General features: G+C 43.6%; 1 protein-coding gene across 1 annotated transcript in view; it reads left to right on the top strand.

Annotated features, from left to right (window-relative positions):
• Positions 1-16551, top strand: part of adss1 (adenylosuccinate synthase 1) — a 51058-nt gene extending 34507 nt beyond the window's left edge. Inside the window, exons 11-13 of the mRNA XM_078233979.1 lie at positions 1513-1610; positions 14187-14336; positions 14558-16551. Coding sequence (XP_078090105.1) covers positions 1513-1610; positions 14187-14336; positions 14558-14610 — 301 coding nt within the window. The 3' untranslated portion in view covers positions 14611-16551. The remainder of the gene's footprint in view (positions 1-1512; positions 1611-14186; positions 14337-14557) is intronic.
• The last annotated feature ends 9185 nt before the right edge of the window (positions 16552-25736 follow it).

The raw sequence follows: 25736 nt of genomic DNA, 5'->3' as shown, positions 1-25736 counted from the left end.
GAAAAAAAATAGAAACTTGAGTGATATTCAGTGGAATAAAAATCAGGAGAAACAAGCTATTGATTTCTTATCACCCGTTTACACTTAATCACACAATGTCGCTCCATTGTGACTTGGTTCAGCGCTACCTCAAAATCACTGTGCTGCCCTATTTGCTAATTTTAGTGCATTTGCATTCCTTCTGAACTTGAGAACGTAGATAGCATTTGTCACGAGGCAAATATTTATTTTCTGCTCTTGACATTTGTTGAGCATTTGTAGCGCACAACAAAATCATGGAGGAGAAGTCGATGTGTGCAAGAACTACTGAATCTAATTTACTGTCACAAAAGCAGCACAGTTAAGAGGCCCGTAAGCCACACAATTTTCTCAAACTCCTAATGATGTAACTTTGACTATTTCTCTACGACTTCTCTTTTAAAAGGGTCATAGAGTCATAGAGGTTTACAGCATGGAAACAGGCCCTTTGGTCCAACTTGTCCATGCCGCCCTTTTTTTAAAACCCCTAAGCTAATCCCAATTGTCCACATTTGGCCCATAGCCCTCTATACCCATCGTACCCATGTAACTATCGAAATGCTTTTTAAAAGACAAAATTGTACCCGCCTCTACTACTACCTCTGGCAGCTTGTTCCAGACGCTCACCACCCTCTGTGTGAAAAAATTGCCCCTCTGGACACTTTTGTATCTCTCTCCCCTCTCACCTTAAACCTATGCCCTCTAGTTTTAGACTCCCCTACCTTTGGGAAAAGATATTGACTATCTACCTTGTCTATGCCCCTCATTATTTTATAGACCTCTATAAGGTCACCCCTCAGCCTCCTACACTCCAGAGGAAAAAGTCCCAGTCTATTCAGCCTCTCCTTATAACTCAATCCATCAAGTCCCGGTAGCATCCTAGTAAATCTTTTCTGCACTCCTTCTAGTTTAATAATATCCTTTCTATAATAGGATGACCAGAATTGCACACAGTATTCTAAGTGTGGCCGTACCAATGTCTTGTACAACTTCAACAAGACATTCCAACTCCTGTATTCAATGTTCTGACCGATGAAACCAAGCATGCCGAATGCCTTCTTCACCACTCTGTCCACCTGTGACTCCACTTTCAAGGAGCTATGAACATGTATCCCTGTAGGGGTAATGTAGGTAAAAAGAAATATTGTACAGCTCCTGTCTTTCCAACAAAGTGTTCCTCAAGATGTTTATTGGTCAATTGAGGAGTAAAAGCCAAAAACACAATCTCTTTAGATATGCACCTGGAATTCTAATGTACCAACAGAAAGGTACAACAGAAGCCCATATAACTTGAAAAACAGCAAAATATGCATTCCGAAGCACTTCTCTGTGCTCTAAATAGAATAACCGAACAGAAACATTGTGGTGCAGAAGTGCTGGCATGACCAGCTAATCATCACAAATAATAAAAGTTGTCATGCCAATGGGATGTAGCTATTAAAGAATTGGCCCCCTCATTCAATTTTAATGGTAACATTATTTCTCTATCCATAGATTGGCATTAATGAAGCTGGATATCTTGGAGGTTCTTGATGATATTAAGATCGGTTTAGCTTACAAACTGAATGGAAAGAGAATCCCTTATTTTCCAGGTATCGTATACAATACAACAACCAAATATTTTAGCCTCATGATTCATAACCGTTTAACATTCTTCAACCTAGCTTTACTTCAATACCGGAAATGTGCACTCCCATCAAGAAAATGGGCAGTGCTTGAAACAATTATGGGCAAAATTTTCCCCCCAAAATTCTAAGTGTTATAATGGCAAGAAACCAGGAGTCCTCCATGCCAGTCTTTCCAGGGAGCTCCACACTGCAATCTTCTAGCATTCTGTCAGTTTGTCTGACAGCTGGGAGCTTTGTGTTGGTATGGGGGGGTTGGTATAGGGGCGGGGGGGGGGGCGGTATGGAACCTACACACCCCGCCAAAGCCTGCTTCAGAGCGCTCGGGTGCCACTCCACAGGGTGCCCCGATCTGCTGGTTAATTCGGGAGACCTCTTCCCACTCACCTCATGGACATCGGACCACCCCACCCTCTCCATCGGTGGCATTGTCACTCCTGACACCAACACGGATCACTGGCATCAGGGCCCTCCCAATGGGGCACCCGACATGCCCCCACCCCTGCACGACCCCCCCTCCCCACCCAGTACAGGTCCCCATGCACAACCCCCCATCAGAGTGCAAAGGCCGCCCCGTTCACAGCCCCTCTCCCTTGGCACTGCCTCTGGTGCTGTCAGGGTGCCAGGTAGGCACTGCCAGTGTGCCAGGCTGGCACTGCCTGGTGGGCACTGCCCGGCCATTCCCCCGACCACCCGGAGGCTTCAATGGCCTCCGAACTTCCCGGTGTGGCCATTGCGCCCGGTCTCCGCTGATGGAGACCAGTAGTGATTGTCGGTGTGATATCTCGCCAGCGAGGTGGAAGCATCCGGGAGGGGGAAGCAGCCATGCCGGACTCTCTAATTATATGGCGATCCAGGCAATCTGATAGTAATGAGCTTTGTTCCCTTTCTGGGTGCAACGCTGTTCTCACCAGTGAAACAGGGCCGGGAAGGCCGGCGCTAATCAGATTTTTGGCCCCTTATGCTAACTTCCTGGCTCACCACCCTGATCGATGAGTGCAGCGAATTGGTAAGATCGCGCCCTGTACCTTAGCCTAACATATTGATGTGGAATTGCGAAGAACAAGGATCACAAGCGCCTTCAAATTATGATTCACTTTGTAATAGAAAACACAAAATACAAATCACAGAGCAGATCAGCGTTTGGAACCAATGATTGATGTCACTCGACCTTTCTTCAGAAAACTCAGTCCGTCAAATATTATATGTACATTTAATATTCCCTACAACTATTGTTTAAAGCCATATGACAGAATGCTTTATTCCACATACATGCAACTGTTTCTAGGACATGCTCGTGACTTCATGTGGGAGATTGTCAACCTCCCCAGAATGGATATGAATGAGGTGATAATCACCCAGCTGATGACATGGGATAGAAACACAAACCACTTTTAGCTTCACACCTCATTTGTATAGAATGAGTGAACTATTAGCACAACTGATGCTGGCCAATGGCGGTTCACACACACACACACACGAATATGAATTCAGGCAGTAATGTCACCATTTTAAAGGTAACCTGCATTCTTAAAGGCAAGGCTTTGTCTGCCCTATATGCTTCAGACTTGTACAAATATGGAACATACAACAGTCTGTAAGTTCTGCAAGGACTCCTCAATTTTCAGACAACGCCGTGGGAGTCCTTATACAGAGTCAGCAGGAAGGAGAATCTGCTTCCAACTAAAGCAGGAAGGGTGCTACGGCAAATTGCGTAGTAACTGTGTGCATAAATGTCAGAGCAGGTGACTGCACCTAATACAGTGCTCACGATCCAGCAGCATCGCTTAAAAAAAAAAATTGATGATTTGACCAAGTGTTAAGGTAAGACTCCAGCTCATCGGCTTAGACCAGTAGCCCCAACATTCACAAACCTACCCTCCTTCAGTCCCCATCACTTTCCTCTAATCACAGAATTACATTTCACTGTACCATTTTCTGCTGCTCTTGTGCCACTTTGTCACAAACAACCTCACAGCCTTTCAGACCACACACAGACAAACCTGTGAAATCCTTTTGGACTCTGCGTTCAATGGTTCAAAGATGACTCCACCTTGTAACCGTTAGGCTTTTTTTAAGGGTGGGTGAAATTTAACGCATTGCAGTATTTGAGCAGCATCCTACAAAGAAGAATTAAGAATTATATCAGCCATTAATGTCCTTTGGGTAGTAAGCTTGTCTTGTTCCTTGTCCCTTCTATTCACATATGCATTCACATATGTGACTGGTCCTTCTAGTCCTACAATGCTGAGAATGACCCAAACCCATTAGAGTATAGCCCAAAACCCAGAAGTATAGAAAGATCGATCCAATTGTGCATCTTTCACATCCGCCCCCCCCCCCCCCCCCCCCCCCTCTCATTTCTGCCTAATCGGGAGGTGGGGTCAGAGGCCTTCACTTGTCAACAGTGAGACCAGTTCGCTGAAATTTCCACAGGGATCGCCTGTGGACCCAGTGTCTAGTTAAGGACAGCTGGCAAGCTTTCCATGCTGCCAGCCCAGTCCAAGGGCCAGGAGAGATGGTTGTTGCTAATCTCTGCAGGGAGACCTTGAGCCTCTGCCAGGTAAGAAAAATGGAAATGGAAAATTCAGCAGGCTGAGGTTAGGAGGGGAACCCTCTGTGGGGAAATCTTTGGGGCCACAACGGCTGCCCACAGTCAGCTTTTTGGGCCATGGAACCTCGGGCTCCGAAGGATTCAGGCTTCCACCTCCCTTAAGCAGCGGGTAGCAAATTGCCAATGGCTCCAGAAAATGTGCTTTAATAGAGTCTCTAAGTAGGCAAATTGGCTCCCTGTGGCTTTGGAGTGGGCAGCTACTCAGCATCAGATGCCACCGCTGTGAAAATGCCCCAGCAGCTGGACTGTGTCGGTAAGCCATTCATTTGTAGCCCTCTGCTGTTTTACCACTGCCCCCTCCCAGTCTGCCATCTGGAGAGCTGGTAGAATTCTCTCCCTCGACACCAACTTGTGAAAATATCTCTCTCAAAGTACCTCATCTGTGCCCATCTCGACATCTTGAAAAATGTGTTGAAGTCAACCTTTAATTTTCCAAATTCCAGCGAATACAACCCTAGTTTGTTTCATTTCTCTTTGGAGCGTAACCCCAGGTATCATTCTGGTAAATCAGTGCTGCACTTCCTCCGTGGACAATATATACTTCCTAAATTGCGGTGTCCAGAACTACTACAAGTACTCCGTGTGTGGTCTAACCAGCTGAACGTGACTTCTATCTCCTCATATTCTATTCCTCTAAATATAAAGGACAGCACTCGATTTGTTTTTTTGAATATTTTCTGTATCTGATTATGACATTTTAATGATCTTTGTATCTGGACCACGAGGTTACTTATTTCTAGTTTTTCACCGTTTAGGTCTAAAATGGATGACCTTGTATGCACCTGCATTTAAATCCATTTGTCATTCTTTTGCCCATTCATATAATTTACCAATATGTCTGTAATTTTATGCTTCTAGTTACATTGCTTACAATACTGCCTATCTTTGTGTTATTGGTGAGTATGTGGCTTTCTATCCCATTATCTAAGTCATTAATACAGTGAATAGTTGAGGCCCCAAAACAGATCCTTGCAGACACCACTCTACTCACTTCTTGCAAATTAGAGTTCCGATGTATTCTGATTCTCTGTCTCCTGCCCTCAGCCAATTTCCTAACTAGTTCAATAATTTGCCTTTAATTCTATCAGCTTCAATTTTAGCTATCAGTATATCATGAGGTGCTTTATCGAATGTCCGCTGGAAGTTCATATAAATAACATGCATAGACATTCTCCAGTCCACGACTTTAGTCACCTCTTCCGGCCTACCCCACCCATTCTCATAAACCCCCGCATTCACCATGGCTAATCCACCTAACCTATACAACTTTGGACACTAAGGGGCAATTTATCATGGCCAATCCACCTAACTTGCACATTTTCGGGCTGTGGAGGGAAACTAGAACACCTGGAGGAAACCCATGCAGAAGCAGTATTTTTATTTTTATTTATTCGTTCATGGGATGTGAGCATCACTGGCTGGGCCAGCATTTATTATCCATCCCTAATTGCCCTTGAACAGAGTGGCTTGCTAGGGCAGTTGAGAGTCAACCACATTGCTGTAGCTTTGGAGTCAGACCAGGTAAGGACGGCAGATTTCCTTCCTTTAAGGACATTAGCGAACCAGATGGGTTTTTCCAACAATCGACAATGGTTTCATGGTCATCACTAGATTCTTAATTCCAGATATTTTTTTCATTGAATTCAGATTCCACTGCCTGTCACGGCGGGATTCGAACCCAGGTCCTCAGAACATTAGCTGAGTTTCCAGATCAGTAGTCTGGTGATAGTACCCGTAGGCTATCACTAACCACCATGACAATGTGCCATCCTTTTGACAAGGTCCCAAACGGCAGACTGGTTGAAAAATATCCAAGATTTTGTAACAAGCTGGATACTAACTCAGTGGCAGGAAATAAATGATAATGGTTGGTGGTTGTTTTTGTGACTGGAATGTTGTTTCTCGGGTGTTCCAAGTGCTCAGTACTAGATGCCCTGCTCTTTGTGGTATAAATCATTGGGACATAACTGTAGGGAAATGATCAAGAGGTTTGCAGACAATACAAAAATTGGCCACACAGTTGATAGTGAGGAGAGAAGGTGAGGGTTGTCAATGGACTGGTCAGATGGATAGGAAAGTGGCAAATGGAATTCAACCCTGAGAAATGTGAGCTGATACATTTGAGAAAGTCAAACAAGGCAAAGAATTACTCAATAAATGGGAGGACGTGGAGAGGGATAGAGAAATTGAGGGACCTTGAAGTGAATGTCCACAGATCCCTGAGGAGAGCAAGACAGGTCCTTAGGGTGGGTAAGAAGATGTATGGAATCCTTTTGTTTATTAGCTGAGGCGTGGGATATAAGAGCAGAGAGGTAATGCTGGAACTAAATAAAACATTAATTAGGCTGCTACTTGAGTACGTGTGCAGTTTTGGCCAACTCATTAGAGAAAGGATGCAATTGCAGTAGAGAGGGTACAAAGGAGATTTACGAACAAGATGCCAGAACTGAAAAATTGCAGCAATAAGGAAAGTTTGAATAGTCTGGGGTTGTTCCCCGTGGAATAATGGAGGCAGCAGGGAGATTTGATTGAGTTGTACAAAACTGTGAGGGACCCGGATAGAGTGGGACCTATTAGCAGCGAGGTCCGTGATCATGTGGCACAGATTAAAGTAATTGGTAGAAAGATTAAAGGGGAGATGAGGAAAAAATGTTTTCACCCAGAGGTTGAGAGAGTCCAGAACTCACTGCCTGAAACTGCAGTAGAGGGAAAAAGTCCTCAATTCATTTAAAAGGTGTCCGGCTATGAACTCAAAATTGCTGTAACCTACAGGGCTATGGACCAAATGTTGGAAAGTGGGATTAGGCTATGAGGCTCATCTTCCAGCTGACACAGACACGATGGGCCAAGTGACCTCTTTCTGTGCTGTAAACTTATGATTCTGTTTTTTATGATCTGTAACTCCCTGGTTTCTCTCTATCAATTTCCTTAAATTTCCAATCTGGAACAGTTCATGAATCAAGAGAGCTTTGTAAAATTATAGTTAAGGCATCTGAAATATTTTCACCCACTCCTTTCGAAACCTTGGAACGGAAACTTGCTGATTCTGGGGAATTATCATTCTTTAGTTGCATTAATTTCCTCATTCCCAGTAGCTTACTTACATCTTGCATTCATTTTAATAAGAACGAGGAGCAGGAGTAGGCCATCTGGCCCCTCGAACCTGCTCCGCCATTCATTAAGATCATGGCTGATCTTTTTGTGGACTCAGCTCCACTTACCCGCCTGCTCACCATAACCCTTAATTCCTTTACTGTTCAAAAATTTATCTATCCTTGCCTTAAAAACATTCAATGAAGTAGCCTCAACTGCTTCACTGGGCAGGGAATTCTACAGATTCAAACCCTTTGTGTGAAGAAGTTCCTCCTCAACTCAGTCCTAAATCTGTTTCCCCTTATTTTGAGGCTATGCCCCGATTCTAGTTTCACCCGCCAGTGGAAACAACTTCTCTGCTTCTATCTTATCTATTCCCTTCATAATCTTATATGTTTCTTTAAGACCTCCCCTTATTCTTCTGAATTTCATTAAGTATAGCCCCAGTCTACTCAGTCTCTCCTCATAAGCCAACCCTCTCAACTTCGGAATCAACCTAGTGAATCTCCTCTGGACCACCTCCAGTGCCAGTATATTCTTTCTCAAGTAAGGAGACCAAAACGGTACACAGTACTCCAGGTGTGGCCTCACCAGCACCTTATACAGCTGCAATATAACCTCGCTGTTTTTAAACTCCATCCCTCTAGCAATAAAGGACAAAATTCCATTTGCCTTCTTAATTACCTGCTGCACCTGCAAACCAACTCATTGAAATTCCTGCACAAGGATACCCAGGTCCCTCTGTACAGCAGCATGCTGCAATTTTTTACCATTTAAATAATAGTCCATTTTGCTGTTATTCCTACCAAAATGGATGACCCCACATTTACCAACATTGTACTCCATCTGCCAGACCCTCGCCCGCTCACGTAGACTATCTCTATCCCTTTGCAGACTTTCAGCATCCTCTGCACACTGTGTTCTGCCACTCATCTTAGTGTCATCTGCAAATTTTGACACACTGCACTTGGTCTCCAATTCCAAATCATCTATGTAAATCGTAAATAATTGCGGTCCCAACACTGATCCCTGAGGCACACCACTAGTCAGTGATCGTCAACCACAAAAACACCCATTTACCCCCACTCTTTGCTTTCTGTTAGTTAACCAATCCTCTTACGGGTAATACATTACCCGTAACACCGTGCACCTTTATCTTATGTAGCAGTCTTTGGTGTGGCACCTTGTCAAATGCCTTCTGGAAATCCAGATACACCACATCCACAGGTTCCCCATTGTCCACTGCACATGTAATGTTCTCAAAGAATTCCACCAAATTAGTCAAACATGACCTTCCCTTCATGAACTCATGCTGCATTTTACCAATGGCTGAGCATCTGTCCCTGATTAAGTAATAAGACCAAATTATTAAAGCTATACTAACTGAATGAAACGATATACAGATAATCTTTGAATGAAGTATGGCCTAACAAGGCTTAATACCAAAAATTAATAAAAGGAATGTAATTGTTATGTTTCAGTGGCACATTATTGTCACCTTCCCACAGACAAGAACCAGATAAAATATAAAACTCAAACAAAGTTGCTCGATGTTAAAAGGTAAGGGTAAAGTAGACGTGGAGCGGATGCTTCCGCTGGTGGGGCATTCTAGGACAAGAGGTCATAGTCTTAGGATAAAGGATAATAAATTTAAAACAGTTGAGAAACTACTTCTCCCAAAGGGTTGTGAATCTGTGAAATTCGCTACCCCAAAGTGCGGTGGATGCTGGGACAGTGGGTAAATTTGAGGCGTTAGATGGATTTTTAATTGGTAATGAGTTGAAGGGCTATGGGAAGAAGGCAGGAAAATGGGGATGGGCATATCAGCCATGATCGAATGGCGGAGCAGATTCGATGGGCCGAATGGCCTAATTCTGTTCCTATATCTTATGAACAAAGTGGCAATCTGCCATGCACAAGAGCATTAGTTCACAAGCTGCACCTACAGTCTAAAACCTGTGGAATTCTATGGAATAGCAATTCTAATGTAAGCTTGGAATCATTTAAGTCTCGCAATGCTCGATTACTCAAAATATCCTCAAAGGTCCATATTCTTGCAACCTCCTTAGGAGGAAGCAAATGTACACTGAAGGAGAGTTACCATCAGTTCAAATGCTGACCCCAATGGAGGCGGCCTCCATTGATGAACTCGACAAAAGGCAGGTCAGAAGGATGCCCAATACCAAGGTGCCCAGTACCAAGGCCAGAGGATATTTGGCACATGGTGTTCTGGCCACGTTTTCTTCAATCCCTCTTCTCGCTGACCTTGTTTTGCCCCTCACACTCAGCATAACAAACTATTGATGGTTTGTGCTGCCATTCATCTGTTTCCACTAACTGTCACCGCTATCAGCTATCTCTGTCCCAGCCTTCCCTCTCCAGGTCCATCTCCAGTCCAGGGCCCAGCTGTATCAGAAAACTGAGAGCACAGTGCATCTTTGAGAGGACTGTCATTCAATCTTACCCTTTCAAGCATTAAATCAGAGATCAACATACTTTAGAGAGTCACTGAGAGGGATCTGCACTGGGAGATCATGGAGCAGCAAAGGGAAAAGGAAAGGGCATCTCAGGAATCACAGGAAAGAACCACATCCTAGGCTTATTGGAGAGAGCACAGATAAAGAGCATCAGGGCCCAGCCTATAAAAAAATTCTGATGACTATCCAACTGCTTGATTCACTGAACTGTCTGAAATGTAGCCCTTCGCATTGTTGAATTGCCACTTGGAGTGGTCTCATTGCCCAAGGCATCAAATTAGTGCAATCAACCATGAAACATATGGCCACTTACATGCACAGCATGGCCATTAGTTTTGGAGCCTATGGTGAAGGCTGTGATGGATATTCAGGCAGCTGCCTTTCAGTTACCAAAATCATCAACTTGCTGAGTATGAATGAAAGCACAGACAGGACACCAAGTCATCTCGTCATTCCAACACTCTCCTCATGCAGAACAGTCGGATGCTGAGGCACAGCCCCATGTAAGGCAAGTGCTGTCTCCTCCCCGGGACGACAACACATCTGCTCTCCTGTCAGTTGCTCAGTGCCTGCATTGGTGTCCGGAAGACAGCTGGCTCGGGTATCCCAAGCTATTGTGGAGATGCTGCAGCCTGCAGCTGCATCCCCTCAGGCTTGAACTGACTTTTAGTCATCCACAGACAACTCGAGTGCTGTCAGTAAGCAAACCACAACTGTCGACCTGTGCTGCAGCCACTAAGATAGCACTTCATATGAGCATTAGATAAAACAGCACCATAAATAGGCACCAGCGATTTGTATGAATGTGACTTTTAGTTTCTTCATTACTGAAAAATGAACCATTTGGAACCAGTTCCATACTTTGCAGTTTCTTTGAATTGGTTTATATTGAGTGTGATGTGATAGAAATACCCATGCTGGCGTTCAAAATGATGGCATTTATCTGGAAGGGAGAAGAAATAAGTAATAACTGGGGAATGCTATTGGGGCAGAGTCGGGGAAGGGAGTGATTCAACCAGAGCATTTCTCAGGGATATCCACGTATACAACAAGTAGCGGAAGATGTTCCAGTTTTCCAATGGTTGGCTCGATCAGAGCTCTGGTAGAGGTATGTCTCTGCTCTGAGTTTCTGCTCAGGTTCCTTTCTGGTAGCATGAGTTTCATGTGCAGGGTATAACCTTTGTCACACCCATGGTGAATAGGAGACTTTGTGCCCACGGTGAATAGGGGACTGTACGTCCATGGGGAATGGGAGACTGTACGGCCACGGGGAATGGGAGACTGTACGGCCACAGGGAATGGGAGACTGTACGGCCACGGGGAATGGGAGACTGTACGGCCACGGTGAGTAGGAGTCTGTATGGCCACGATGAATGGTGTCCCCCATGAAAGGAAACATCCTCCCAGTATCTACCCTGTCAAGTCCCTCAGGGTCTTGTATATTTCAATAATGTTATGTCTCATTCTTCTAAATTCTGATGTGCACAGGCCCAAGCTGTTCAACAGCTTCATCAGATAAGATCTTCATCTCTGTAATGAATCAATTGAAACTTCTAACTGTTTCTAGCACAGTTATATCCTTTTTCAAATCAGGAGATGAAAACTGTATACAATGCTCCAAATGTGGTTTCACCTGTACATCTGCAGTAAAACCTGTACAACTGCAGTAAAACTTCCCTAATTTTATATTCCATCCCCCTTGCAATAAACATCAACATTCAGTTTGCCTTCCTAATCACTTTGGTGCACCTACATACTATGATTCATGTACCAGGATACCCAGATCTCTCTGTGCCACCTAATTCTGCAATCCCTCTTCATTTAAATAGTAAACTGCTTTTCCATTCTTCCTACCGATATATACAGGTTCACGGGGGGGATTCTCTGGCTTTCCTGCAGCGTATTTCTCGCGGTGGGAAGTGGCACGCTGTTCACTGGTGATGGGGTCTTCTGGTCCTGCCACTGTCAGTGGGAAGCGGGGTGCACCGGTGATGGGACCAGAAGATCCTACCGACATTGACAGTCTGGTCCCCATTTTCCCACATTATACTCCCTTTCCCTAATTTTTGCTCACTCACTTAACCTAACTATATCCTATTACCGCACGCAGAGACTTGAGGAACAGCAATGGCAGGTATACAGTGATTGGGGCTCTGTGCTCAGCTTCGTTCCCAATCCCCCCCCCCCCCCCCCACCCCCCCCACCACCACCACCAACTACTACCACCACACAAGGAGCCAACAAAATGCACATATTTGGACATAAGCCCTCTGACTAATACAAACAAGCAAACAGAAGAATTAGGAGCAGGCGTAGGCCCTCAGCCCCTTGAAGCTACTCTGCTATTCAGCAAGATCATGGATGATTTTAGCCTCACAAGCCTGCCAACCTTTCACCCCCTTATCAGGAATCTACCTTCATGCTTTAAAATTATTCAAAAACTGAGAGCCACCTTTTGAAGAAAGGTTCGATTCCCGGCTTGGGTCACTGTGTGGAGTTTGCACATTTTCTCCATGTCTGCATGGGTTTCATCCGGGTGCTCCGGTTTCCTCCCACAGTCCAAAAATGTGCTAGTTAGGTGCATTGGTCATGCTAAATTCTCCCTCTTTGTACCCGAACAGGTGCCGGAGTGTGACAATAATAAATAAACTTAATTATTCTAAGTGACAGTGGGGTGGGGTGGAGGTAGAGAATGGTACAAGATGATTGGCTTCTTCCATGGCCAGCAAGTTAGGCTGAAATTTACACCTTTGGTGCATTTTCCTGACTATCTCATTGGTTTACCACATAGCATAAAGGAATGGTTTCAACCAAATGGAAACCAGACTAAGCATTGGAAACCCAATGAAAGTGGCAAACCAACATCATATTCCTCTTCAAACCTTGCTTTATGCTGCAAAGAATGAACCCAACTAATTATTACTTATGTACATTAGGTGCAGCCAGGTTGAGAAGGTGCATTGGAATTTGTTGAACTTTTAAAATCAAAGAAACTTCTTAAAAGATTTAGAAAATAAATTGCAGAATAAAAAGACTTGCTGAAATGAAAAAAAAACAATACCAAATAGCTGAAGTAAGAAGTCTCACAACACCAGGTTAAAGTCCAACAGGTTTATTTGGAATCACAAGCTTTCAGAGCGCTGCTCTTTCATCAGGTGAGTGGATGAAGGAGCGGTGGTCCGAAAGCTCGTGATTCCAAATAAACCTGTTGGACTTTAACCTGGTGTTGTGAGACTTCTTACTATGCTTACCCCAGACTAATGCTGGTATCTCCACATCAAAAATAGCTGAAGTAAGACTTTGGGTGTAACTGTACATCTAGATCTGTTGAAAACTGACACTGGTTTAAGAAATGTGTGCACATCTTGAGAGATGCTCTTCATGAGCAACGGAGGGTCTTAGTAAAGGCATCACGGAATCTCTAAAAGATTGAAGCAGTTCAATGACAAGCCATGGCCAAACCACTTTAGCATTTTGGCCAAAAATCAGAATCATGCAGTTGTTTCAGAACAGCTTTTCAAGTGATCATGATTCTGTTCACGTTTACCGTAGTCATGTTAATCTTTTACTATTCTATTATTAAACTTTACCTCAAATGAAAGACTACCCTGCATTTTGCGTGCCACGGCACGGTGTGTGTCATTGTCAAACCATCGCTGAGGAACAGACACGAGACAGCCTTGTAGATTCAGCACTCATTTTTGTCACTTTAGATTCTAACCACAGCTCCCACAGTTTTTCTGGACAGCAGTTGTTGGCATTGATGTTCTTTACATCTCCCCTTGACCTACCTATTGTTTCTTTACTTGTTCCATTACCACCCCCCTTTTACCTTGCAACATCCCTTTTGCCAGAAAGTCACTCTGCCTTCCGCCCTATCTACTTTGTCCTTTTCTCCTCTACTGCCTCTTCCTATTTCTGTATTTGGTTAAAACCTGTCGCAGCTCTAAGCTTTGTCAGTTCTGACGAAAGATCAACAGCCTGAAATGTCAACATCTGTTTCTTCTCAGATGGTACTTAACTTGCTGAGTATTTCGAACATTTTCTGGTTTTGTTTCAGATTTCTAGCATCTGCTTTAGTTTGATCTAAAACCGACCGATGTCACAAAATATGTACCATCAGCTGTATAAACTATATCCTTTTATTCTTCTTTTACATTTGAAAGTAATATGTGGACAAGTTGAAATTATAAAACACTATTATATTATCATTTGCTACTGCTCTCGTGCATTCTGACTTCCAGCATAATAGTTTTCACCAAGTTATTTCAATTCTAATGTACAATTGGGTGCACCTCGCGCCCTGATAGCATGTTAGAGTATTATTGCTTCATTCTTCTGTTTTATTCCTCCCTTCAGCAAACCAGGAAATCTTGAACCAAGTAGAGGTTGAGTATGAGACACTTCCAGGCTGGAAGACCAACATCACCAATGCTCGGACATGGGACGATCTCCCACCAAAGGCTCAAAATTACATCAGATTCATTGAAAATCATGTGGCAGTTCCAAGTGAGTTATCAGGAATAGCAATGCAGGGAAGTTACTTGATAAGATTTTATAGCAATCAAATGTCGGTAGTGTTTAAACGATTTATTCATCAATATCCACTTTTCAGGACATTTCCTTTTACAAGTTTTTACAAGGTCTTCCAATAGTGAAGAAGCAACATTGACTTATTTTGATACGCAATCATTGGACAGTAACTGAAATTTGTGTTTGTTTTCTTTCAGTTAAATGGATTGGTGTTGGAAAATCAAGGGAGTCTATGATCCAACTTTTTTAAACGTGGAACAGGATAGGATTGGATCAATTTGAACAAAGAACCCTGATCCTATTTTCCGACATAAATTCAAGACCGATATTTGTGCATTATGGTTAAAATATTCCTGATATTGTAAGAAACATAATTAATTCACAATTTTAAGTTCTACATATAAACAATAATGAAGCTCATTGTTAACACTGGGGGCATAGAATACCTAAGCACCATCATATCCTTCCTGTTCATGTTCACATTACTAAAACATAAAAACTACACAGTACACTACACCTATTTGTCATTTACATTAAATATTGAATGAAAATGAACTAATAATTGTGAACAAACACTACTTTGACTGGGCGAATGTTTAGAATAAGATCTTTATATTTAATGACTATACTTGCACCTCATTTTTATTTTAATTAACTAACATGGTATAAACATGCACAAGGATCTGCAATGTTGGGTCTATGTGCTGTTTGTTATTATTTGCCATGATTTATTCAGCAGACCCTCATGAGTTATCTGGTACACTCACTCATGAGATGTCAATCATATCTCACAGTTCTGTGCGCTTTTTAAAATAATAGTCATGCACAATGGGCATTTGTTTTATGATGTATGTCGCTACAAACAGGAAGTGCTTTTATTTAAATAGCTTCAGATTTGTTTCGCAAACGGTAAACTCCTAATTTAAATCCAAATGTAAAATATTTATCTAACAGAAAATAACAATGTACAGGGTTGAAGTGTGAGTTTCTGTATTTATTAGACATCAACAATATACAAGAAAATGTTTCTCCGAGTGCCTTTTCGAGTCTGTTGAACTTTGCAAAGTACAGAGATGGTGCCCTTATTTCCAGGTGCCCTGCAAAGTGAATTCAGCGCAGTCAATAATGCATGCCTTGGGATTATATAACTCAATGAATCAAGCTTCACTTGTCTGTTAATTATAACTTACATCAGCGTTTATGTTGTATGATGAATCATATTCTGTTTTCCAGCGATAAGTGTCAGGTAGCCCGTATACATCCTTAAAGACTCTTTTAGATTGCCCTCTTGTTGCTTGAAGATTATTGTAAGGGTCAACTTGACACTTTAGTTCTTCAACAGTTCTTGCATACTCATTACTGTAATATTCATTTAAATAGTCAGTTGTTAATGCACACATTTAAGTACTTGCAAGTTTTATTCTTTATTTACGATGATAGGTCAGTTAATCTGACAATCAGCAATAGTATCATAGAGCACTAATGGAATATTAGGGAATAGAGAGCAAGGAAATGGCAGAGGAAATTAAACAGCAACTTTACTTTAGTTCTGTCTTCATGGAGGAAGACGCATGTAGCTTGCCAGAAATGCTCAGGAATTAGGGATCGAGTGGAGAAGGAGGAATTGAAGGAAATTAGTATTACTAGAAAAAGTGTTGGAGAAAAAGGGACTGAAAACTGATAAATCCCCAGGGCCTGATAATCTACATCCCAGAGTACTAAAGGAGGCTGGCCATGGAATACTGGATGTGTTGGTTGTCATCTTCCAATATTCTGTCGATTTGTAACAGTCCAGGCAGATTGCAGAGTGGCAAATGTAAGCCCACTATTTTAAAAAAAGGAAGGGAGAAAACAGGGAATTACGACCAGTTAGTCTAATGTCAATAATAGGGAAAATGCTAGAGTATTATAAAAAATGTGATAACAGGACACTTAGAAAATATCAACAGGATTAGACAAAGTCAGCATAGATTTATGAAAGGGAAATCATATTTGACAAACTTACTGGAGTTTTTTTGAGGATGTAACTAGCTGAATAGATAATAGAAAACCAGTGGGTCTGGTGCATTTGGATTTTCAGAAAGCTTTTGACAAAATCTCACGTAAGAGGCTTGTGGGCAAAATTAAAGCGCATGGGATTGGGCTAATGTATTGGCATGGATTGCGAGTTGGTCAGCAGACAGGAAACAGTAGAAATAAATGGATCTTTTTCAAAGTGACAGGCAGTGACGAGTGCGGTCCCACAGGGATCAGTGCTTGGGACCAGCTTTTCACAATATATATCAATGGTTTGGATGGGGGAACTAAAAGTAATATTTCCAAGTTTGCTGATGACACAAAACTTGAGAATGTGAGTGATATTTTCTTTTAGGCAGGCAGTATGAAAGGAGGACATCTTGAATAGGGTGCCCCAATACGTGCAGGACACCCGCTGAATGAGGTACTCCCCCTGCCTGCCTTTTCATGCCAGCCATGCAAAATGGTTGCTCCTGTCCACCTGTCTGGGCCAACCATGTTATGGCATGGGCAACATTATTATTCAGGTTAATAGGTTTGTTAACAAACCTAATTGACCCTTAATTATGTAAGTGTGTGTGTGTATTTTATATATATATATATATATATATATGGCGGTAAGCTACCAATTTTGGAGCCTGCCCATCTAACATATTGGTGTAAGCTCGGGGCTGGCCGGAAAGGTGGTGGGCTAGTTGCCCCACCTATTTTACATGCCCCTCGCTGAAAACAGGCCCAGCAGCACATGAAATCCAGCCCAGGGCTTGTTGCGAGCACACCTGCAATGCTGTGTACAAATTTGGCCTTCATTCCCAAGGATGGATGGCTTAGACGGAGTGCAAGAAAGGCTTACTGGACTAATTTCTAGATAGCGGGGACTTGTGCCTTTGAAAAGAGATTGAATAAGCTGGGCCTATCTTCCCTCGAGTTGAAAAGAATGAGGGATGATTACATTAAACCATACATAACACTCTTAAGGGGCTTGATAGAATAGATACTGGGCGAATGTTTGCATTGGTTGGGGAATCTAGAATTACAGGGTTGGAGGGTGATGTCTAACATTTAACCCACAGTCTCGGTATAAGGGATTGGCCAGTTAGTACTGAGGTGAGGAGAAATTTCTTCTCTCAGAAGGTCGTGAACCTTTGGTATTTTCTACCTGGATGTTAACTCATGGAGTGGACTCAAGACAGATATCAATAGATTTCTGAATACTACGGGAACCAAGGGATATGCAGATAGAATGAGAAACTTGAGTTGAGGTAGAAGATATGTCATTCTCTTAATGAATATGGCAGCGCGGACTTGAAGGCAGAACGTCTGCTCCTATCTTTGATGTTAGGCTCTTACTAGAGTTTTGCTCTAATTCCCAACTCCACAGACTCAACTCAGGAGAAAGTGCCCTGAATCTTTTTTTGTTCCGGTGAAAGGTGGTGCTGGTACAGGTGCTAACAAGTATCAAGCCCACCAAACCCAGAAAGAGTTTGGAGGCTGCCACAGGGCTGCCGGGTGCAGAGACGGGCTGATTAGGTGCACTGGGGCTTTATCATAATTACAATAAAAACAAACAGCACTCCAGTCCTCACCCATCATAACCACTCAGGTCCCATTCCTGTCAAATCATGCCACTTCATGCTTTCCACTCACACCCCATGGCCCCTCATTCTCTCCATACCAATCTGTGCTCCTCTACCCATGGCCCCATATTCTCCATGCCAACCCATGACCCTGACTCATCCCTTTGGCCCTTACACCGTCCGTGCTAACTCACCCAGCTTTCACCATGGACGGACCTCAAGAGCCATGGTGACATTGATTAAAGTTCCAAGTGTCTATTGCAGGCCACAAAATTTTTAAAAACCTAATTGATTAAAATTAAATCCCTTCAAGCACTTAATCCTTATAAAAATAAATTTCATTTTCTTATTAAACAAACATTTCCTTCAAGTACTCAATTCTTAATGAAAACATACATTTGTATTCACAACCCATGTCAAAAGTAGCTTATCTCTTTATAATCATTTGGAGCTGTCAATCAAACTGCGAACTTACAACCCCTCGTCCCTAACTATGATGATAGGTTGTGGAAGCAGTCAAGTGACACTAATCCTTAAGTCAACAATCCGTGAAAAGCATCAACTATTTTCAATTGTAAGCTGTTTGTTTTAAATAATCTAGAGGGCTTGGGGATTTAGATGACTTGACAACTTGACCGTTTCAGAGAGGGTATCCACTTTTTTGTGCACATTCATGTCTACCCTTAACAATCCCTAAGGGGTACCTGACCTCTCCCAAAGGACATTTTACCACTCCAAATAACTCTCGCAGATTTATACCTTTTCCTCAAATGCGTAAAGACTTTGGGTTGTGCTTTGGAAATCCCAGTGACAAAAATTGGATCTGTTTGAAGGCAGCTACAATTTAGCAAGTGCAGCTGCCACTATGAACCATGGATGGGCAAAGAAGAACCCACCAATTTCCGCCCCCTCTCCCCCACCCTGCACCTGGTGAAAATGGGGTGCCAGGTTCAGGGGCAGGACTTCTGGAAATCAGGGCTCCGGCGCTATTTTGGCTAAGGCATGGAGCCCTTGGGCCTTTCAGAAAGTTCAGGTCCGTGCGTCAGCATTAGGTCAGTGCCAGAGAAGAGCATGGAATTTTCCTAACATTTAACCCACACCTAATCTTATTGAAACAAGTTATCTGACCTTTTATCTCAATTGTGTGTGGGATCTTCCTGTGCACAAATTTACTACACTTTTGTACAGTAAACAGTGACTACAATTCAAAAATAATCTGTTTTTTGTGAACTGTTTTGAGATGTCTCGTGATTGTGAAAATGCCACAATATTAAGAATAAAACAATTCTATTTAAACTATAAAATAATGATGGTGTTTTCTGTATTTAGGAGAAGTGTTGTTGGAATACAGAGGTGATGGAAGTCTTGGCAATTTTACTTCAATCTTTTTCCTTTCTCTCCTTTCCTGGGTAGAGTCTTTGCTAGGATCTTGTGCCACACTGGTTGCACCCTCCCATCTTCATTCAAGTGATCATTCTGAGTATATGTGTAATGATGGTAATTATTTGTAGGATATATATCTATAATAGGGATCACAGCTCAGCAAAGGGGCGGCTCACAGCGCCAGGGACCCAGGTTCAATTCCGGCCTTGGGTCACTGTCTGTGTGGAGTTTACATGCTCTCCCTGTGTGCGCGTGGGTTTCCTCCGGGTGCTCCCGTTTCCTCCCACAGTCCAAAGATGTGCAGGCTCGGTTGATTGGCCGTGCTAACTTGCCCTTTTTTCCCCAAGATGTATAGGTTAGGAGGTAAATGGGTAAGATAAAAAAATGTTGATGCAGACTCGATGGGCCAAATGGCCTCCTTCTGCACTGTCAGGATTCTATGATTCTGAAGTCCTCATCCTATATCCAAATAAGCATTCTAGCTAATTTTAGTACTTCTACTGCTGACCTCTGTGGGTGACAGAGTGGTTAGCACTGTTGCCTCACAGCGCCAGGGACCCGGGTTCAGTTCCCAGCTAGGGTGACTGTGTGGAGTTTGCACATGCTCTCCGTGTCTGCACGGGTTTCCTCTGGGTGCTCCGGTTTCCTCCCACAGTCTGAAAGATGTGCTGGTTAGGTGCACTGACCTGAACAAGCGCCGGAGAGTGGCGACTAAGGGATTTTCGCAATACTCAAACCTGCATACAAACTGATTAAAAAGTGACAATTGACTTTTATCATCTGATAATATCATTGTGCTGCCTGAAGTGTTGTGATCATGGTCTGGAATTCTCCTGTGAGATTGAATTTTATGCCATCCCTTTGATCCAGTTAACATCTGCCTGCCAACATCCTGGGCACCTGGAGCTGGGACCAACAGGAAATTATTGGGCAGAAATGACCCATTCATTCACATAGGTCTGCAGTGAACAGATGGAATCTCAACCTGCCCAACCCCCAAAGGAAACTCCCTGGCCGGAATTTTCCCATCCCGCTGCAGTGAATGGAGATTTGGCAGGCCGCCAAATTCTCTGACCTCACTGCAACAAGAGCGAGGCATGAACAGCGGGTAAGATCGGACCCCCCGAGTTTCATCTTTGGTGAGGAGACAACATAAATAACCTGCTCACCGATATTCAGTTCACGTTTTGCCAGCACTACTTGGCTCTGGACCTCATTATGGTCTAAACATAAGGGGAAACCTACCACTGGTTGGATTGGTGTGTGGCACAAAAGAAGATGCCTGTGGTTTATTGCAGGGCAATAATTTCAGCCCCAAGGCATCACTGCAGGAGCTCCTCAGGATTTCCAAGGCCCAACCTTCTTCAGCTGCTTCATCAATGGCCTTCCCTCCATCATAAGGTCAGCATTGGGGATGTTCATTGAAGATTACGTAAGTGCTTAGATCCATTCTTAGTTCCTCTGATACTGAAGCAGTCTTTGCCTGAATGCAACAAGATCTGGACAACATCCAGGCTTCGGTTGATGTGTGGTAAGTAACATTCATGTCAATTAAGCGTCAGGCATTGACCAAGTCAACAAGAGAGCATCTAACAATCCTTTCCAACAACAGAGGATCTAACCATCATCCTTTGACCTCTGATGGCATTAACATCGCTGAAACATCCACTATCAACATTCTGGAGATTGCCATTGACCAGAAACTTAACTGGACTAGCCATAGAAATACTGTGACTACCTGAGTAGGTCAGGGGCTAGGAATTCTGGGGTGAGTAACTCTCCTCCTGACTCCATAAAGCCTGTCCCCAATCTACAAGGCACAAAGTCAGGAGTGTAATGGAATACTCTGCACTTGCCTGGATAGGTGCAGCTCCAACACTCAAGAAGCTCGACACCATCCAGGACAAAACAGCCCCCTTGCTATTCCTTGCGCACACCGATGAAAAGTGGCAGCAGTGCGTACTATGTACAAGATGCACTGCAGGAACTCACCAAGGTTCCTTAGGCGGCACCTTTCAAACCCACATCTGGAAGGACAAGTGCAGCAGTGGGAACACCATCACCTGTATGCTCCCCTCCAAATCACTCACCATCCTGACTTGGAAATATATCGCTGTTCCTTCACTGTTGCTGGATCAAAATCCACCCCATGGAATTCCACCCCCCCCCCCCCCCGCCCCCCACCCCCCGATCAAAATCCACCCCATGGAATTCCACCACCCCCCCCCCTCCACTGCGCGCCGCCCCCCCCACACCCTGACAGCACTGCGGGTTTACCTACACCTCCGAGACTGCAGCAGTTCAAAAAGGCAGCTCACCACCACCTTCTCCAGGACAACCAGGAATGGAAAATAATTGCGGGTCTATCCAGTGATGCCCACATACCGTAAATGAATTTTAAAAAGCCTCTTCTGCTCGGCATTCAACGGTATTACCATCACCAAATCCCTCACCATTGCCATCCTAAACCCGACCATCGAAGAGAAAATAAACTGAACCAGCGACATAAATACTGTCCAAGAGTTTCCCTCCAATTAACTGTGGAATTCTCCAGACCTCACTTTCAGTTACTGGCCTGAGAGCATGGACCATTCCTTTGAGTCCCCGGAGGTGACTCGTGCTGCCCAAGATCTGCTCCCGTCCATCGGTCAGCAGTTGTTTTCTACTGGATTTGACCAGGTGACTGGGAAAACCTACCAGTCCCCACACTTCAGCCGGCCAGATAGTTCATCATCCATTTCTGTGTCTGTCAGGAATGATTCCAACAGTTTCTATCACGTTAACACCTACCTGCGAGTAATCTTGCCTCGACAAAGGTTCATGGTCCCTAATGGTGGCACAATTGTCTCCTGGAAGAAGAAAATAGGTTTTGAACAAGCTGAAATAATATCTTAAACACTTATTGCATTATATTTTAGCACCTCTCAAAGAATCCAAACCTTTTATTGTTATTTATGTTCTTCTTCAATATCTAGCTAATTACTAATCATTTTTATTCTTGTGTTCTCTGTTGCCAAGAACAGAGGAGACTGAGAGTATGCAAAATACTCACTGGTTTGAGAGTTCTTTTTTAAAAATTAGCAGAAGAAGAATTACAGGAATATATTGTTTCGTAGCGTAATAATTTTACGAACCCTTATGTTAAAGGACTTTGAGTTTTAACAGTGAACAGCAATCGCTGTTTGGTCACCTATGGAAATAACGCAGGTACTAAGCCAGCCTGTATTTTGTATTGTGTATCTAGGATACGTTACAATCGGCTATGGAATGGGAATGTCTAAAAGGACAACCAAATATCAACACAAGGTACAATATACAAAGGTAACATTATCCAAACAATGGGCTGGATTCTACCAGCCCTTTAGGGACAGGCAGTAGCGGAGGAGTAAAATGGAAAGGGAAGGTGAGGGAGGTGTGGAGTGTCCATCACCTTCCTCCCATCTTGCCTTTTTACCAGCAGCAGGGTAAGTGAAGGATGGCCCTCCTGTCCAGAGGCTGATTGGGCCACTTACATTTTCAAAGGCCCCTTCCCACTCTGGTTTACCATTGACTGGTGGGGCAGAGAGGGCACTTGTGTCATGAGTCCTGGTGACTTACTTTCTGCAAGCTCATGGGGGTGTTATGACCCAGGTCAGAAACTCTAAGGTGTTTTAGAAAGCCAGCCTAGGCCATAAGTTTTGCACTTTGAATTTGGCACGGGTGAGCATAAGGTGTTTCACTCCAGGTATGATTCAAGTCTTCCACTGAGAAGCTTTTATGAAACAAAGTTTACTGAAGAACACAGTTAACATGTAACAGGAAAATTAGTATAACTTCTACCAATTACAAAATAAAAGCCACTATGATAATGTACAACCTTAACAGCTGCCTGTACTGTTCCAAATCAAATAACCCCCACAAACAAATACCGTTTTCTCGGCTTGGCTGAAACATAGAACATAGAAAAGCTACAGCACAAACAGGCCCTTTGGCCCACAAGTTGCGCTGAACATGTCCCTACCTACTAGCCAAGTATGCTCACATGTTGCTGGATCTTGCAGCTTTTCAACACCTGCTGTGGACTAGTCCTTTGGAATGTTGAATTAAAACGCTGAGACTTTTTCAGTCCTGGAACTTTCAGCAGAACTCAAGGGAAAGAGAGAGACAGAGACACCGCCTGCCTCTAGCTTCTAGCTAGCAACTCACAGACAGCAGAATGGTCACTCCAGAGATAGAAAGACAAAAGCACTGCTTTCAGTCTGCAGTCCAAACAGCTTCTGACAAAATGAAATTAAAACCTTGGATTTTTCTTGTGGGGAAAAAAAACTGTCCAAAGGCACCTGATCTGTCAATCACGCTCCACCCAACAATTCCAAAAGGGTCACAAAACTCCAGGACACTGTATTAGGCCAGAGTAAAAATAAACAAGATGCCCGTTATATTGCTTCAGCAACAATTAGAGGATACCGGCTCAGACATCATGGCAACAAAACAAAAAGGCCAGGCCTGCTTGAAATAAAACTGCAGAGAAACATGATTAAGATACATTTCTTAAAGGCACAGTAACATCATGGGATGGGGGAGGGGCTGGACACTCCAAATCGGGCTTTCTTTGACCCACAGAGAAACCCACCAGTTGCAGTGGCTGCCCTCATGACAAACCCCCCAACGGAGCACAGGAAAATTGTGCCTTCCTGGGAATACGCATAGACTGAGGGTGATCACAAGGTAAAGCACAGAGCAAGAAGAGTAGGCAGACATGATGAAGAGCCATCGACCCTCACTGAAACTAAGATAGAAGTTTCCAGCTTGGGTCAGGAACCCAGCGGATTTCAGACATTCTGCGGAACTATAGAAGTTCCATGAAGGTAATCATATTTAGTGGGGTTTTGCTTCTCATTGGTTTTGAACTTGGTGGAAAACCCAAAGAAATCCTGGGAAAATAACACTAGTGTGTATAATCAGTCACATACTTCCCTCTCCCTTGCAGGAGAAGATGGAAGACAATCCAAGGCAACAGGACCTAACTAAAGGGCAGGACGTGCAATGGAACCAGTTGCAAATTCGAGTTAAGAGCCATAGAGTCCGCGCTTGTCCTCGATCTCGGATAATCCTTATCACCCAGTGACAACTCTTAGTTCCGCATGATGGCTGAAATGCAGCAGATATAACAGGAAACTATAGAATGAAGGCATCATGACTGCCTCCAGGTTACCAGCATGACCTACATCATGTGCTGCTTATTGACAGTTGCCAACAAGATGTTGAGGGAGGGGAATCACTCTCATTTCTGGTACATGGTAGGGTTGACATGTGGTACCCCAAAGCAATGGGTATGCAGTCAGTGGCACCCTGCACACCATGGGGAATCCTACAGACTTCGCAAAATTTCCTGCTCACTCCACCTGGTTCTCTCTGGCAATGAAATTAAGCTATTTCTTTTTGAATAGAGAGCTCCCTCACGCAACATTGGATTGCTGACAGCAAAATGTTACAACTATCTCCAGCACTAGCTGAGAAGGAGTCTAACGCTTGGAGTTTTGTTTGTTGCCACAGTCACCTTCACAGCCACAGGCAATGCACCCCTCACCAAGCTCTGAAATTGGAGCTGTGGTTAAAACCATTGGTAGATCAGTGAGGACCACCTTAATGAAGTAGTAAGGAGATTGCTCCCTGAACAAGGTATGGATGTGGCCTTGTGCTGAACCCTTCTCCCCCACTCCTCCTCCTCCCTCTTCCAGCAGCTTGTCCGTCTCTTTGACCTCTGATCAGTGTAGCAGTTATACTCTATTCTAAGCAGAAGGCCTACTAGTATTGGGGAGCAATTGAGTTGAGCAGAAGATTTCTTATCAGCAAAAAAAGAACTTCAGTAACTGTCACACCACTCCCTGCAAACGTTTGAAACAACATTGAAAAGCACAAAAAACACGTCGCATTGTCGCAACAGCCAGAAGAAATCAAACAACATTGAATCTGTAAGTGGGTGATAATCCCATTAAATCATTCTGGTGGTGTTTATTAATTAATTAGTGTCACAAGTAGGCTTACATTAAACTGCAATGAAGTTACTGTGAAAATCCCCTAGTCGCCACACTGCGGAGCATGTTTGGGATGTCTCCGCACATCTTTTGGACTGTGGGAGGAAACTGGAGCACTCGATGGGAACCCACGCATCCACAGGGAGAACGTGCAGACTCTGCACAGTCACCCAAGCCGGGAATCGAACCCAGGTCCCTCGTGCTGTGAGGCAGCAGTGCTAACCACTGTGCCACCATGGGGGGTGTCCAGTTGTGGAAGAGAGAGGGCATTGGCTGGAGCATTGAGTTTCACAATGGCAAAGTTGGTATCAAATCAGTGTTGCACACAGATTAACATCATGATCTGCCTGCTCTGTATATACTTCCCATGGACATTAACTACA

This window comes from Mustelus asterias, chromosome 18 (assembly GCF_964213995.1).
Source record: "Mustelus asterias chromosome 18, sMusAst1.hap1.1, whole genome shotgun sequence".
Classification (NCBI taxonomy): domain Eukaryota; kingdom Metazoa; phylum Chordata; class Chondrichthyes; order Carcharhiniformes; family Triakidae; genus Mustelus; species Mustelus asterias.
Note: the sequence above shows the minus strand (reverse complement) of the source record. Positions and strands in the feature narration are given on the sequence as shown.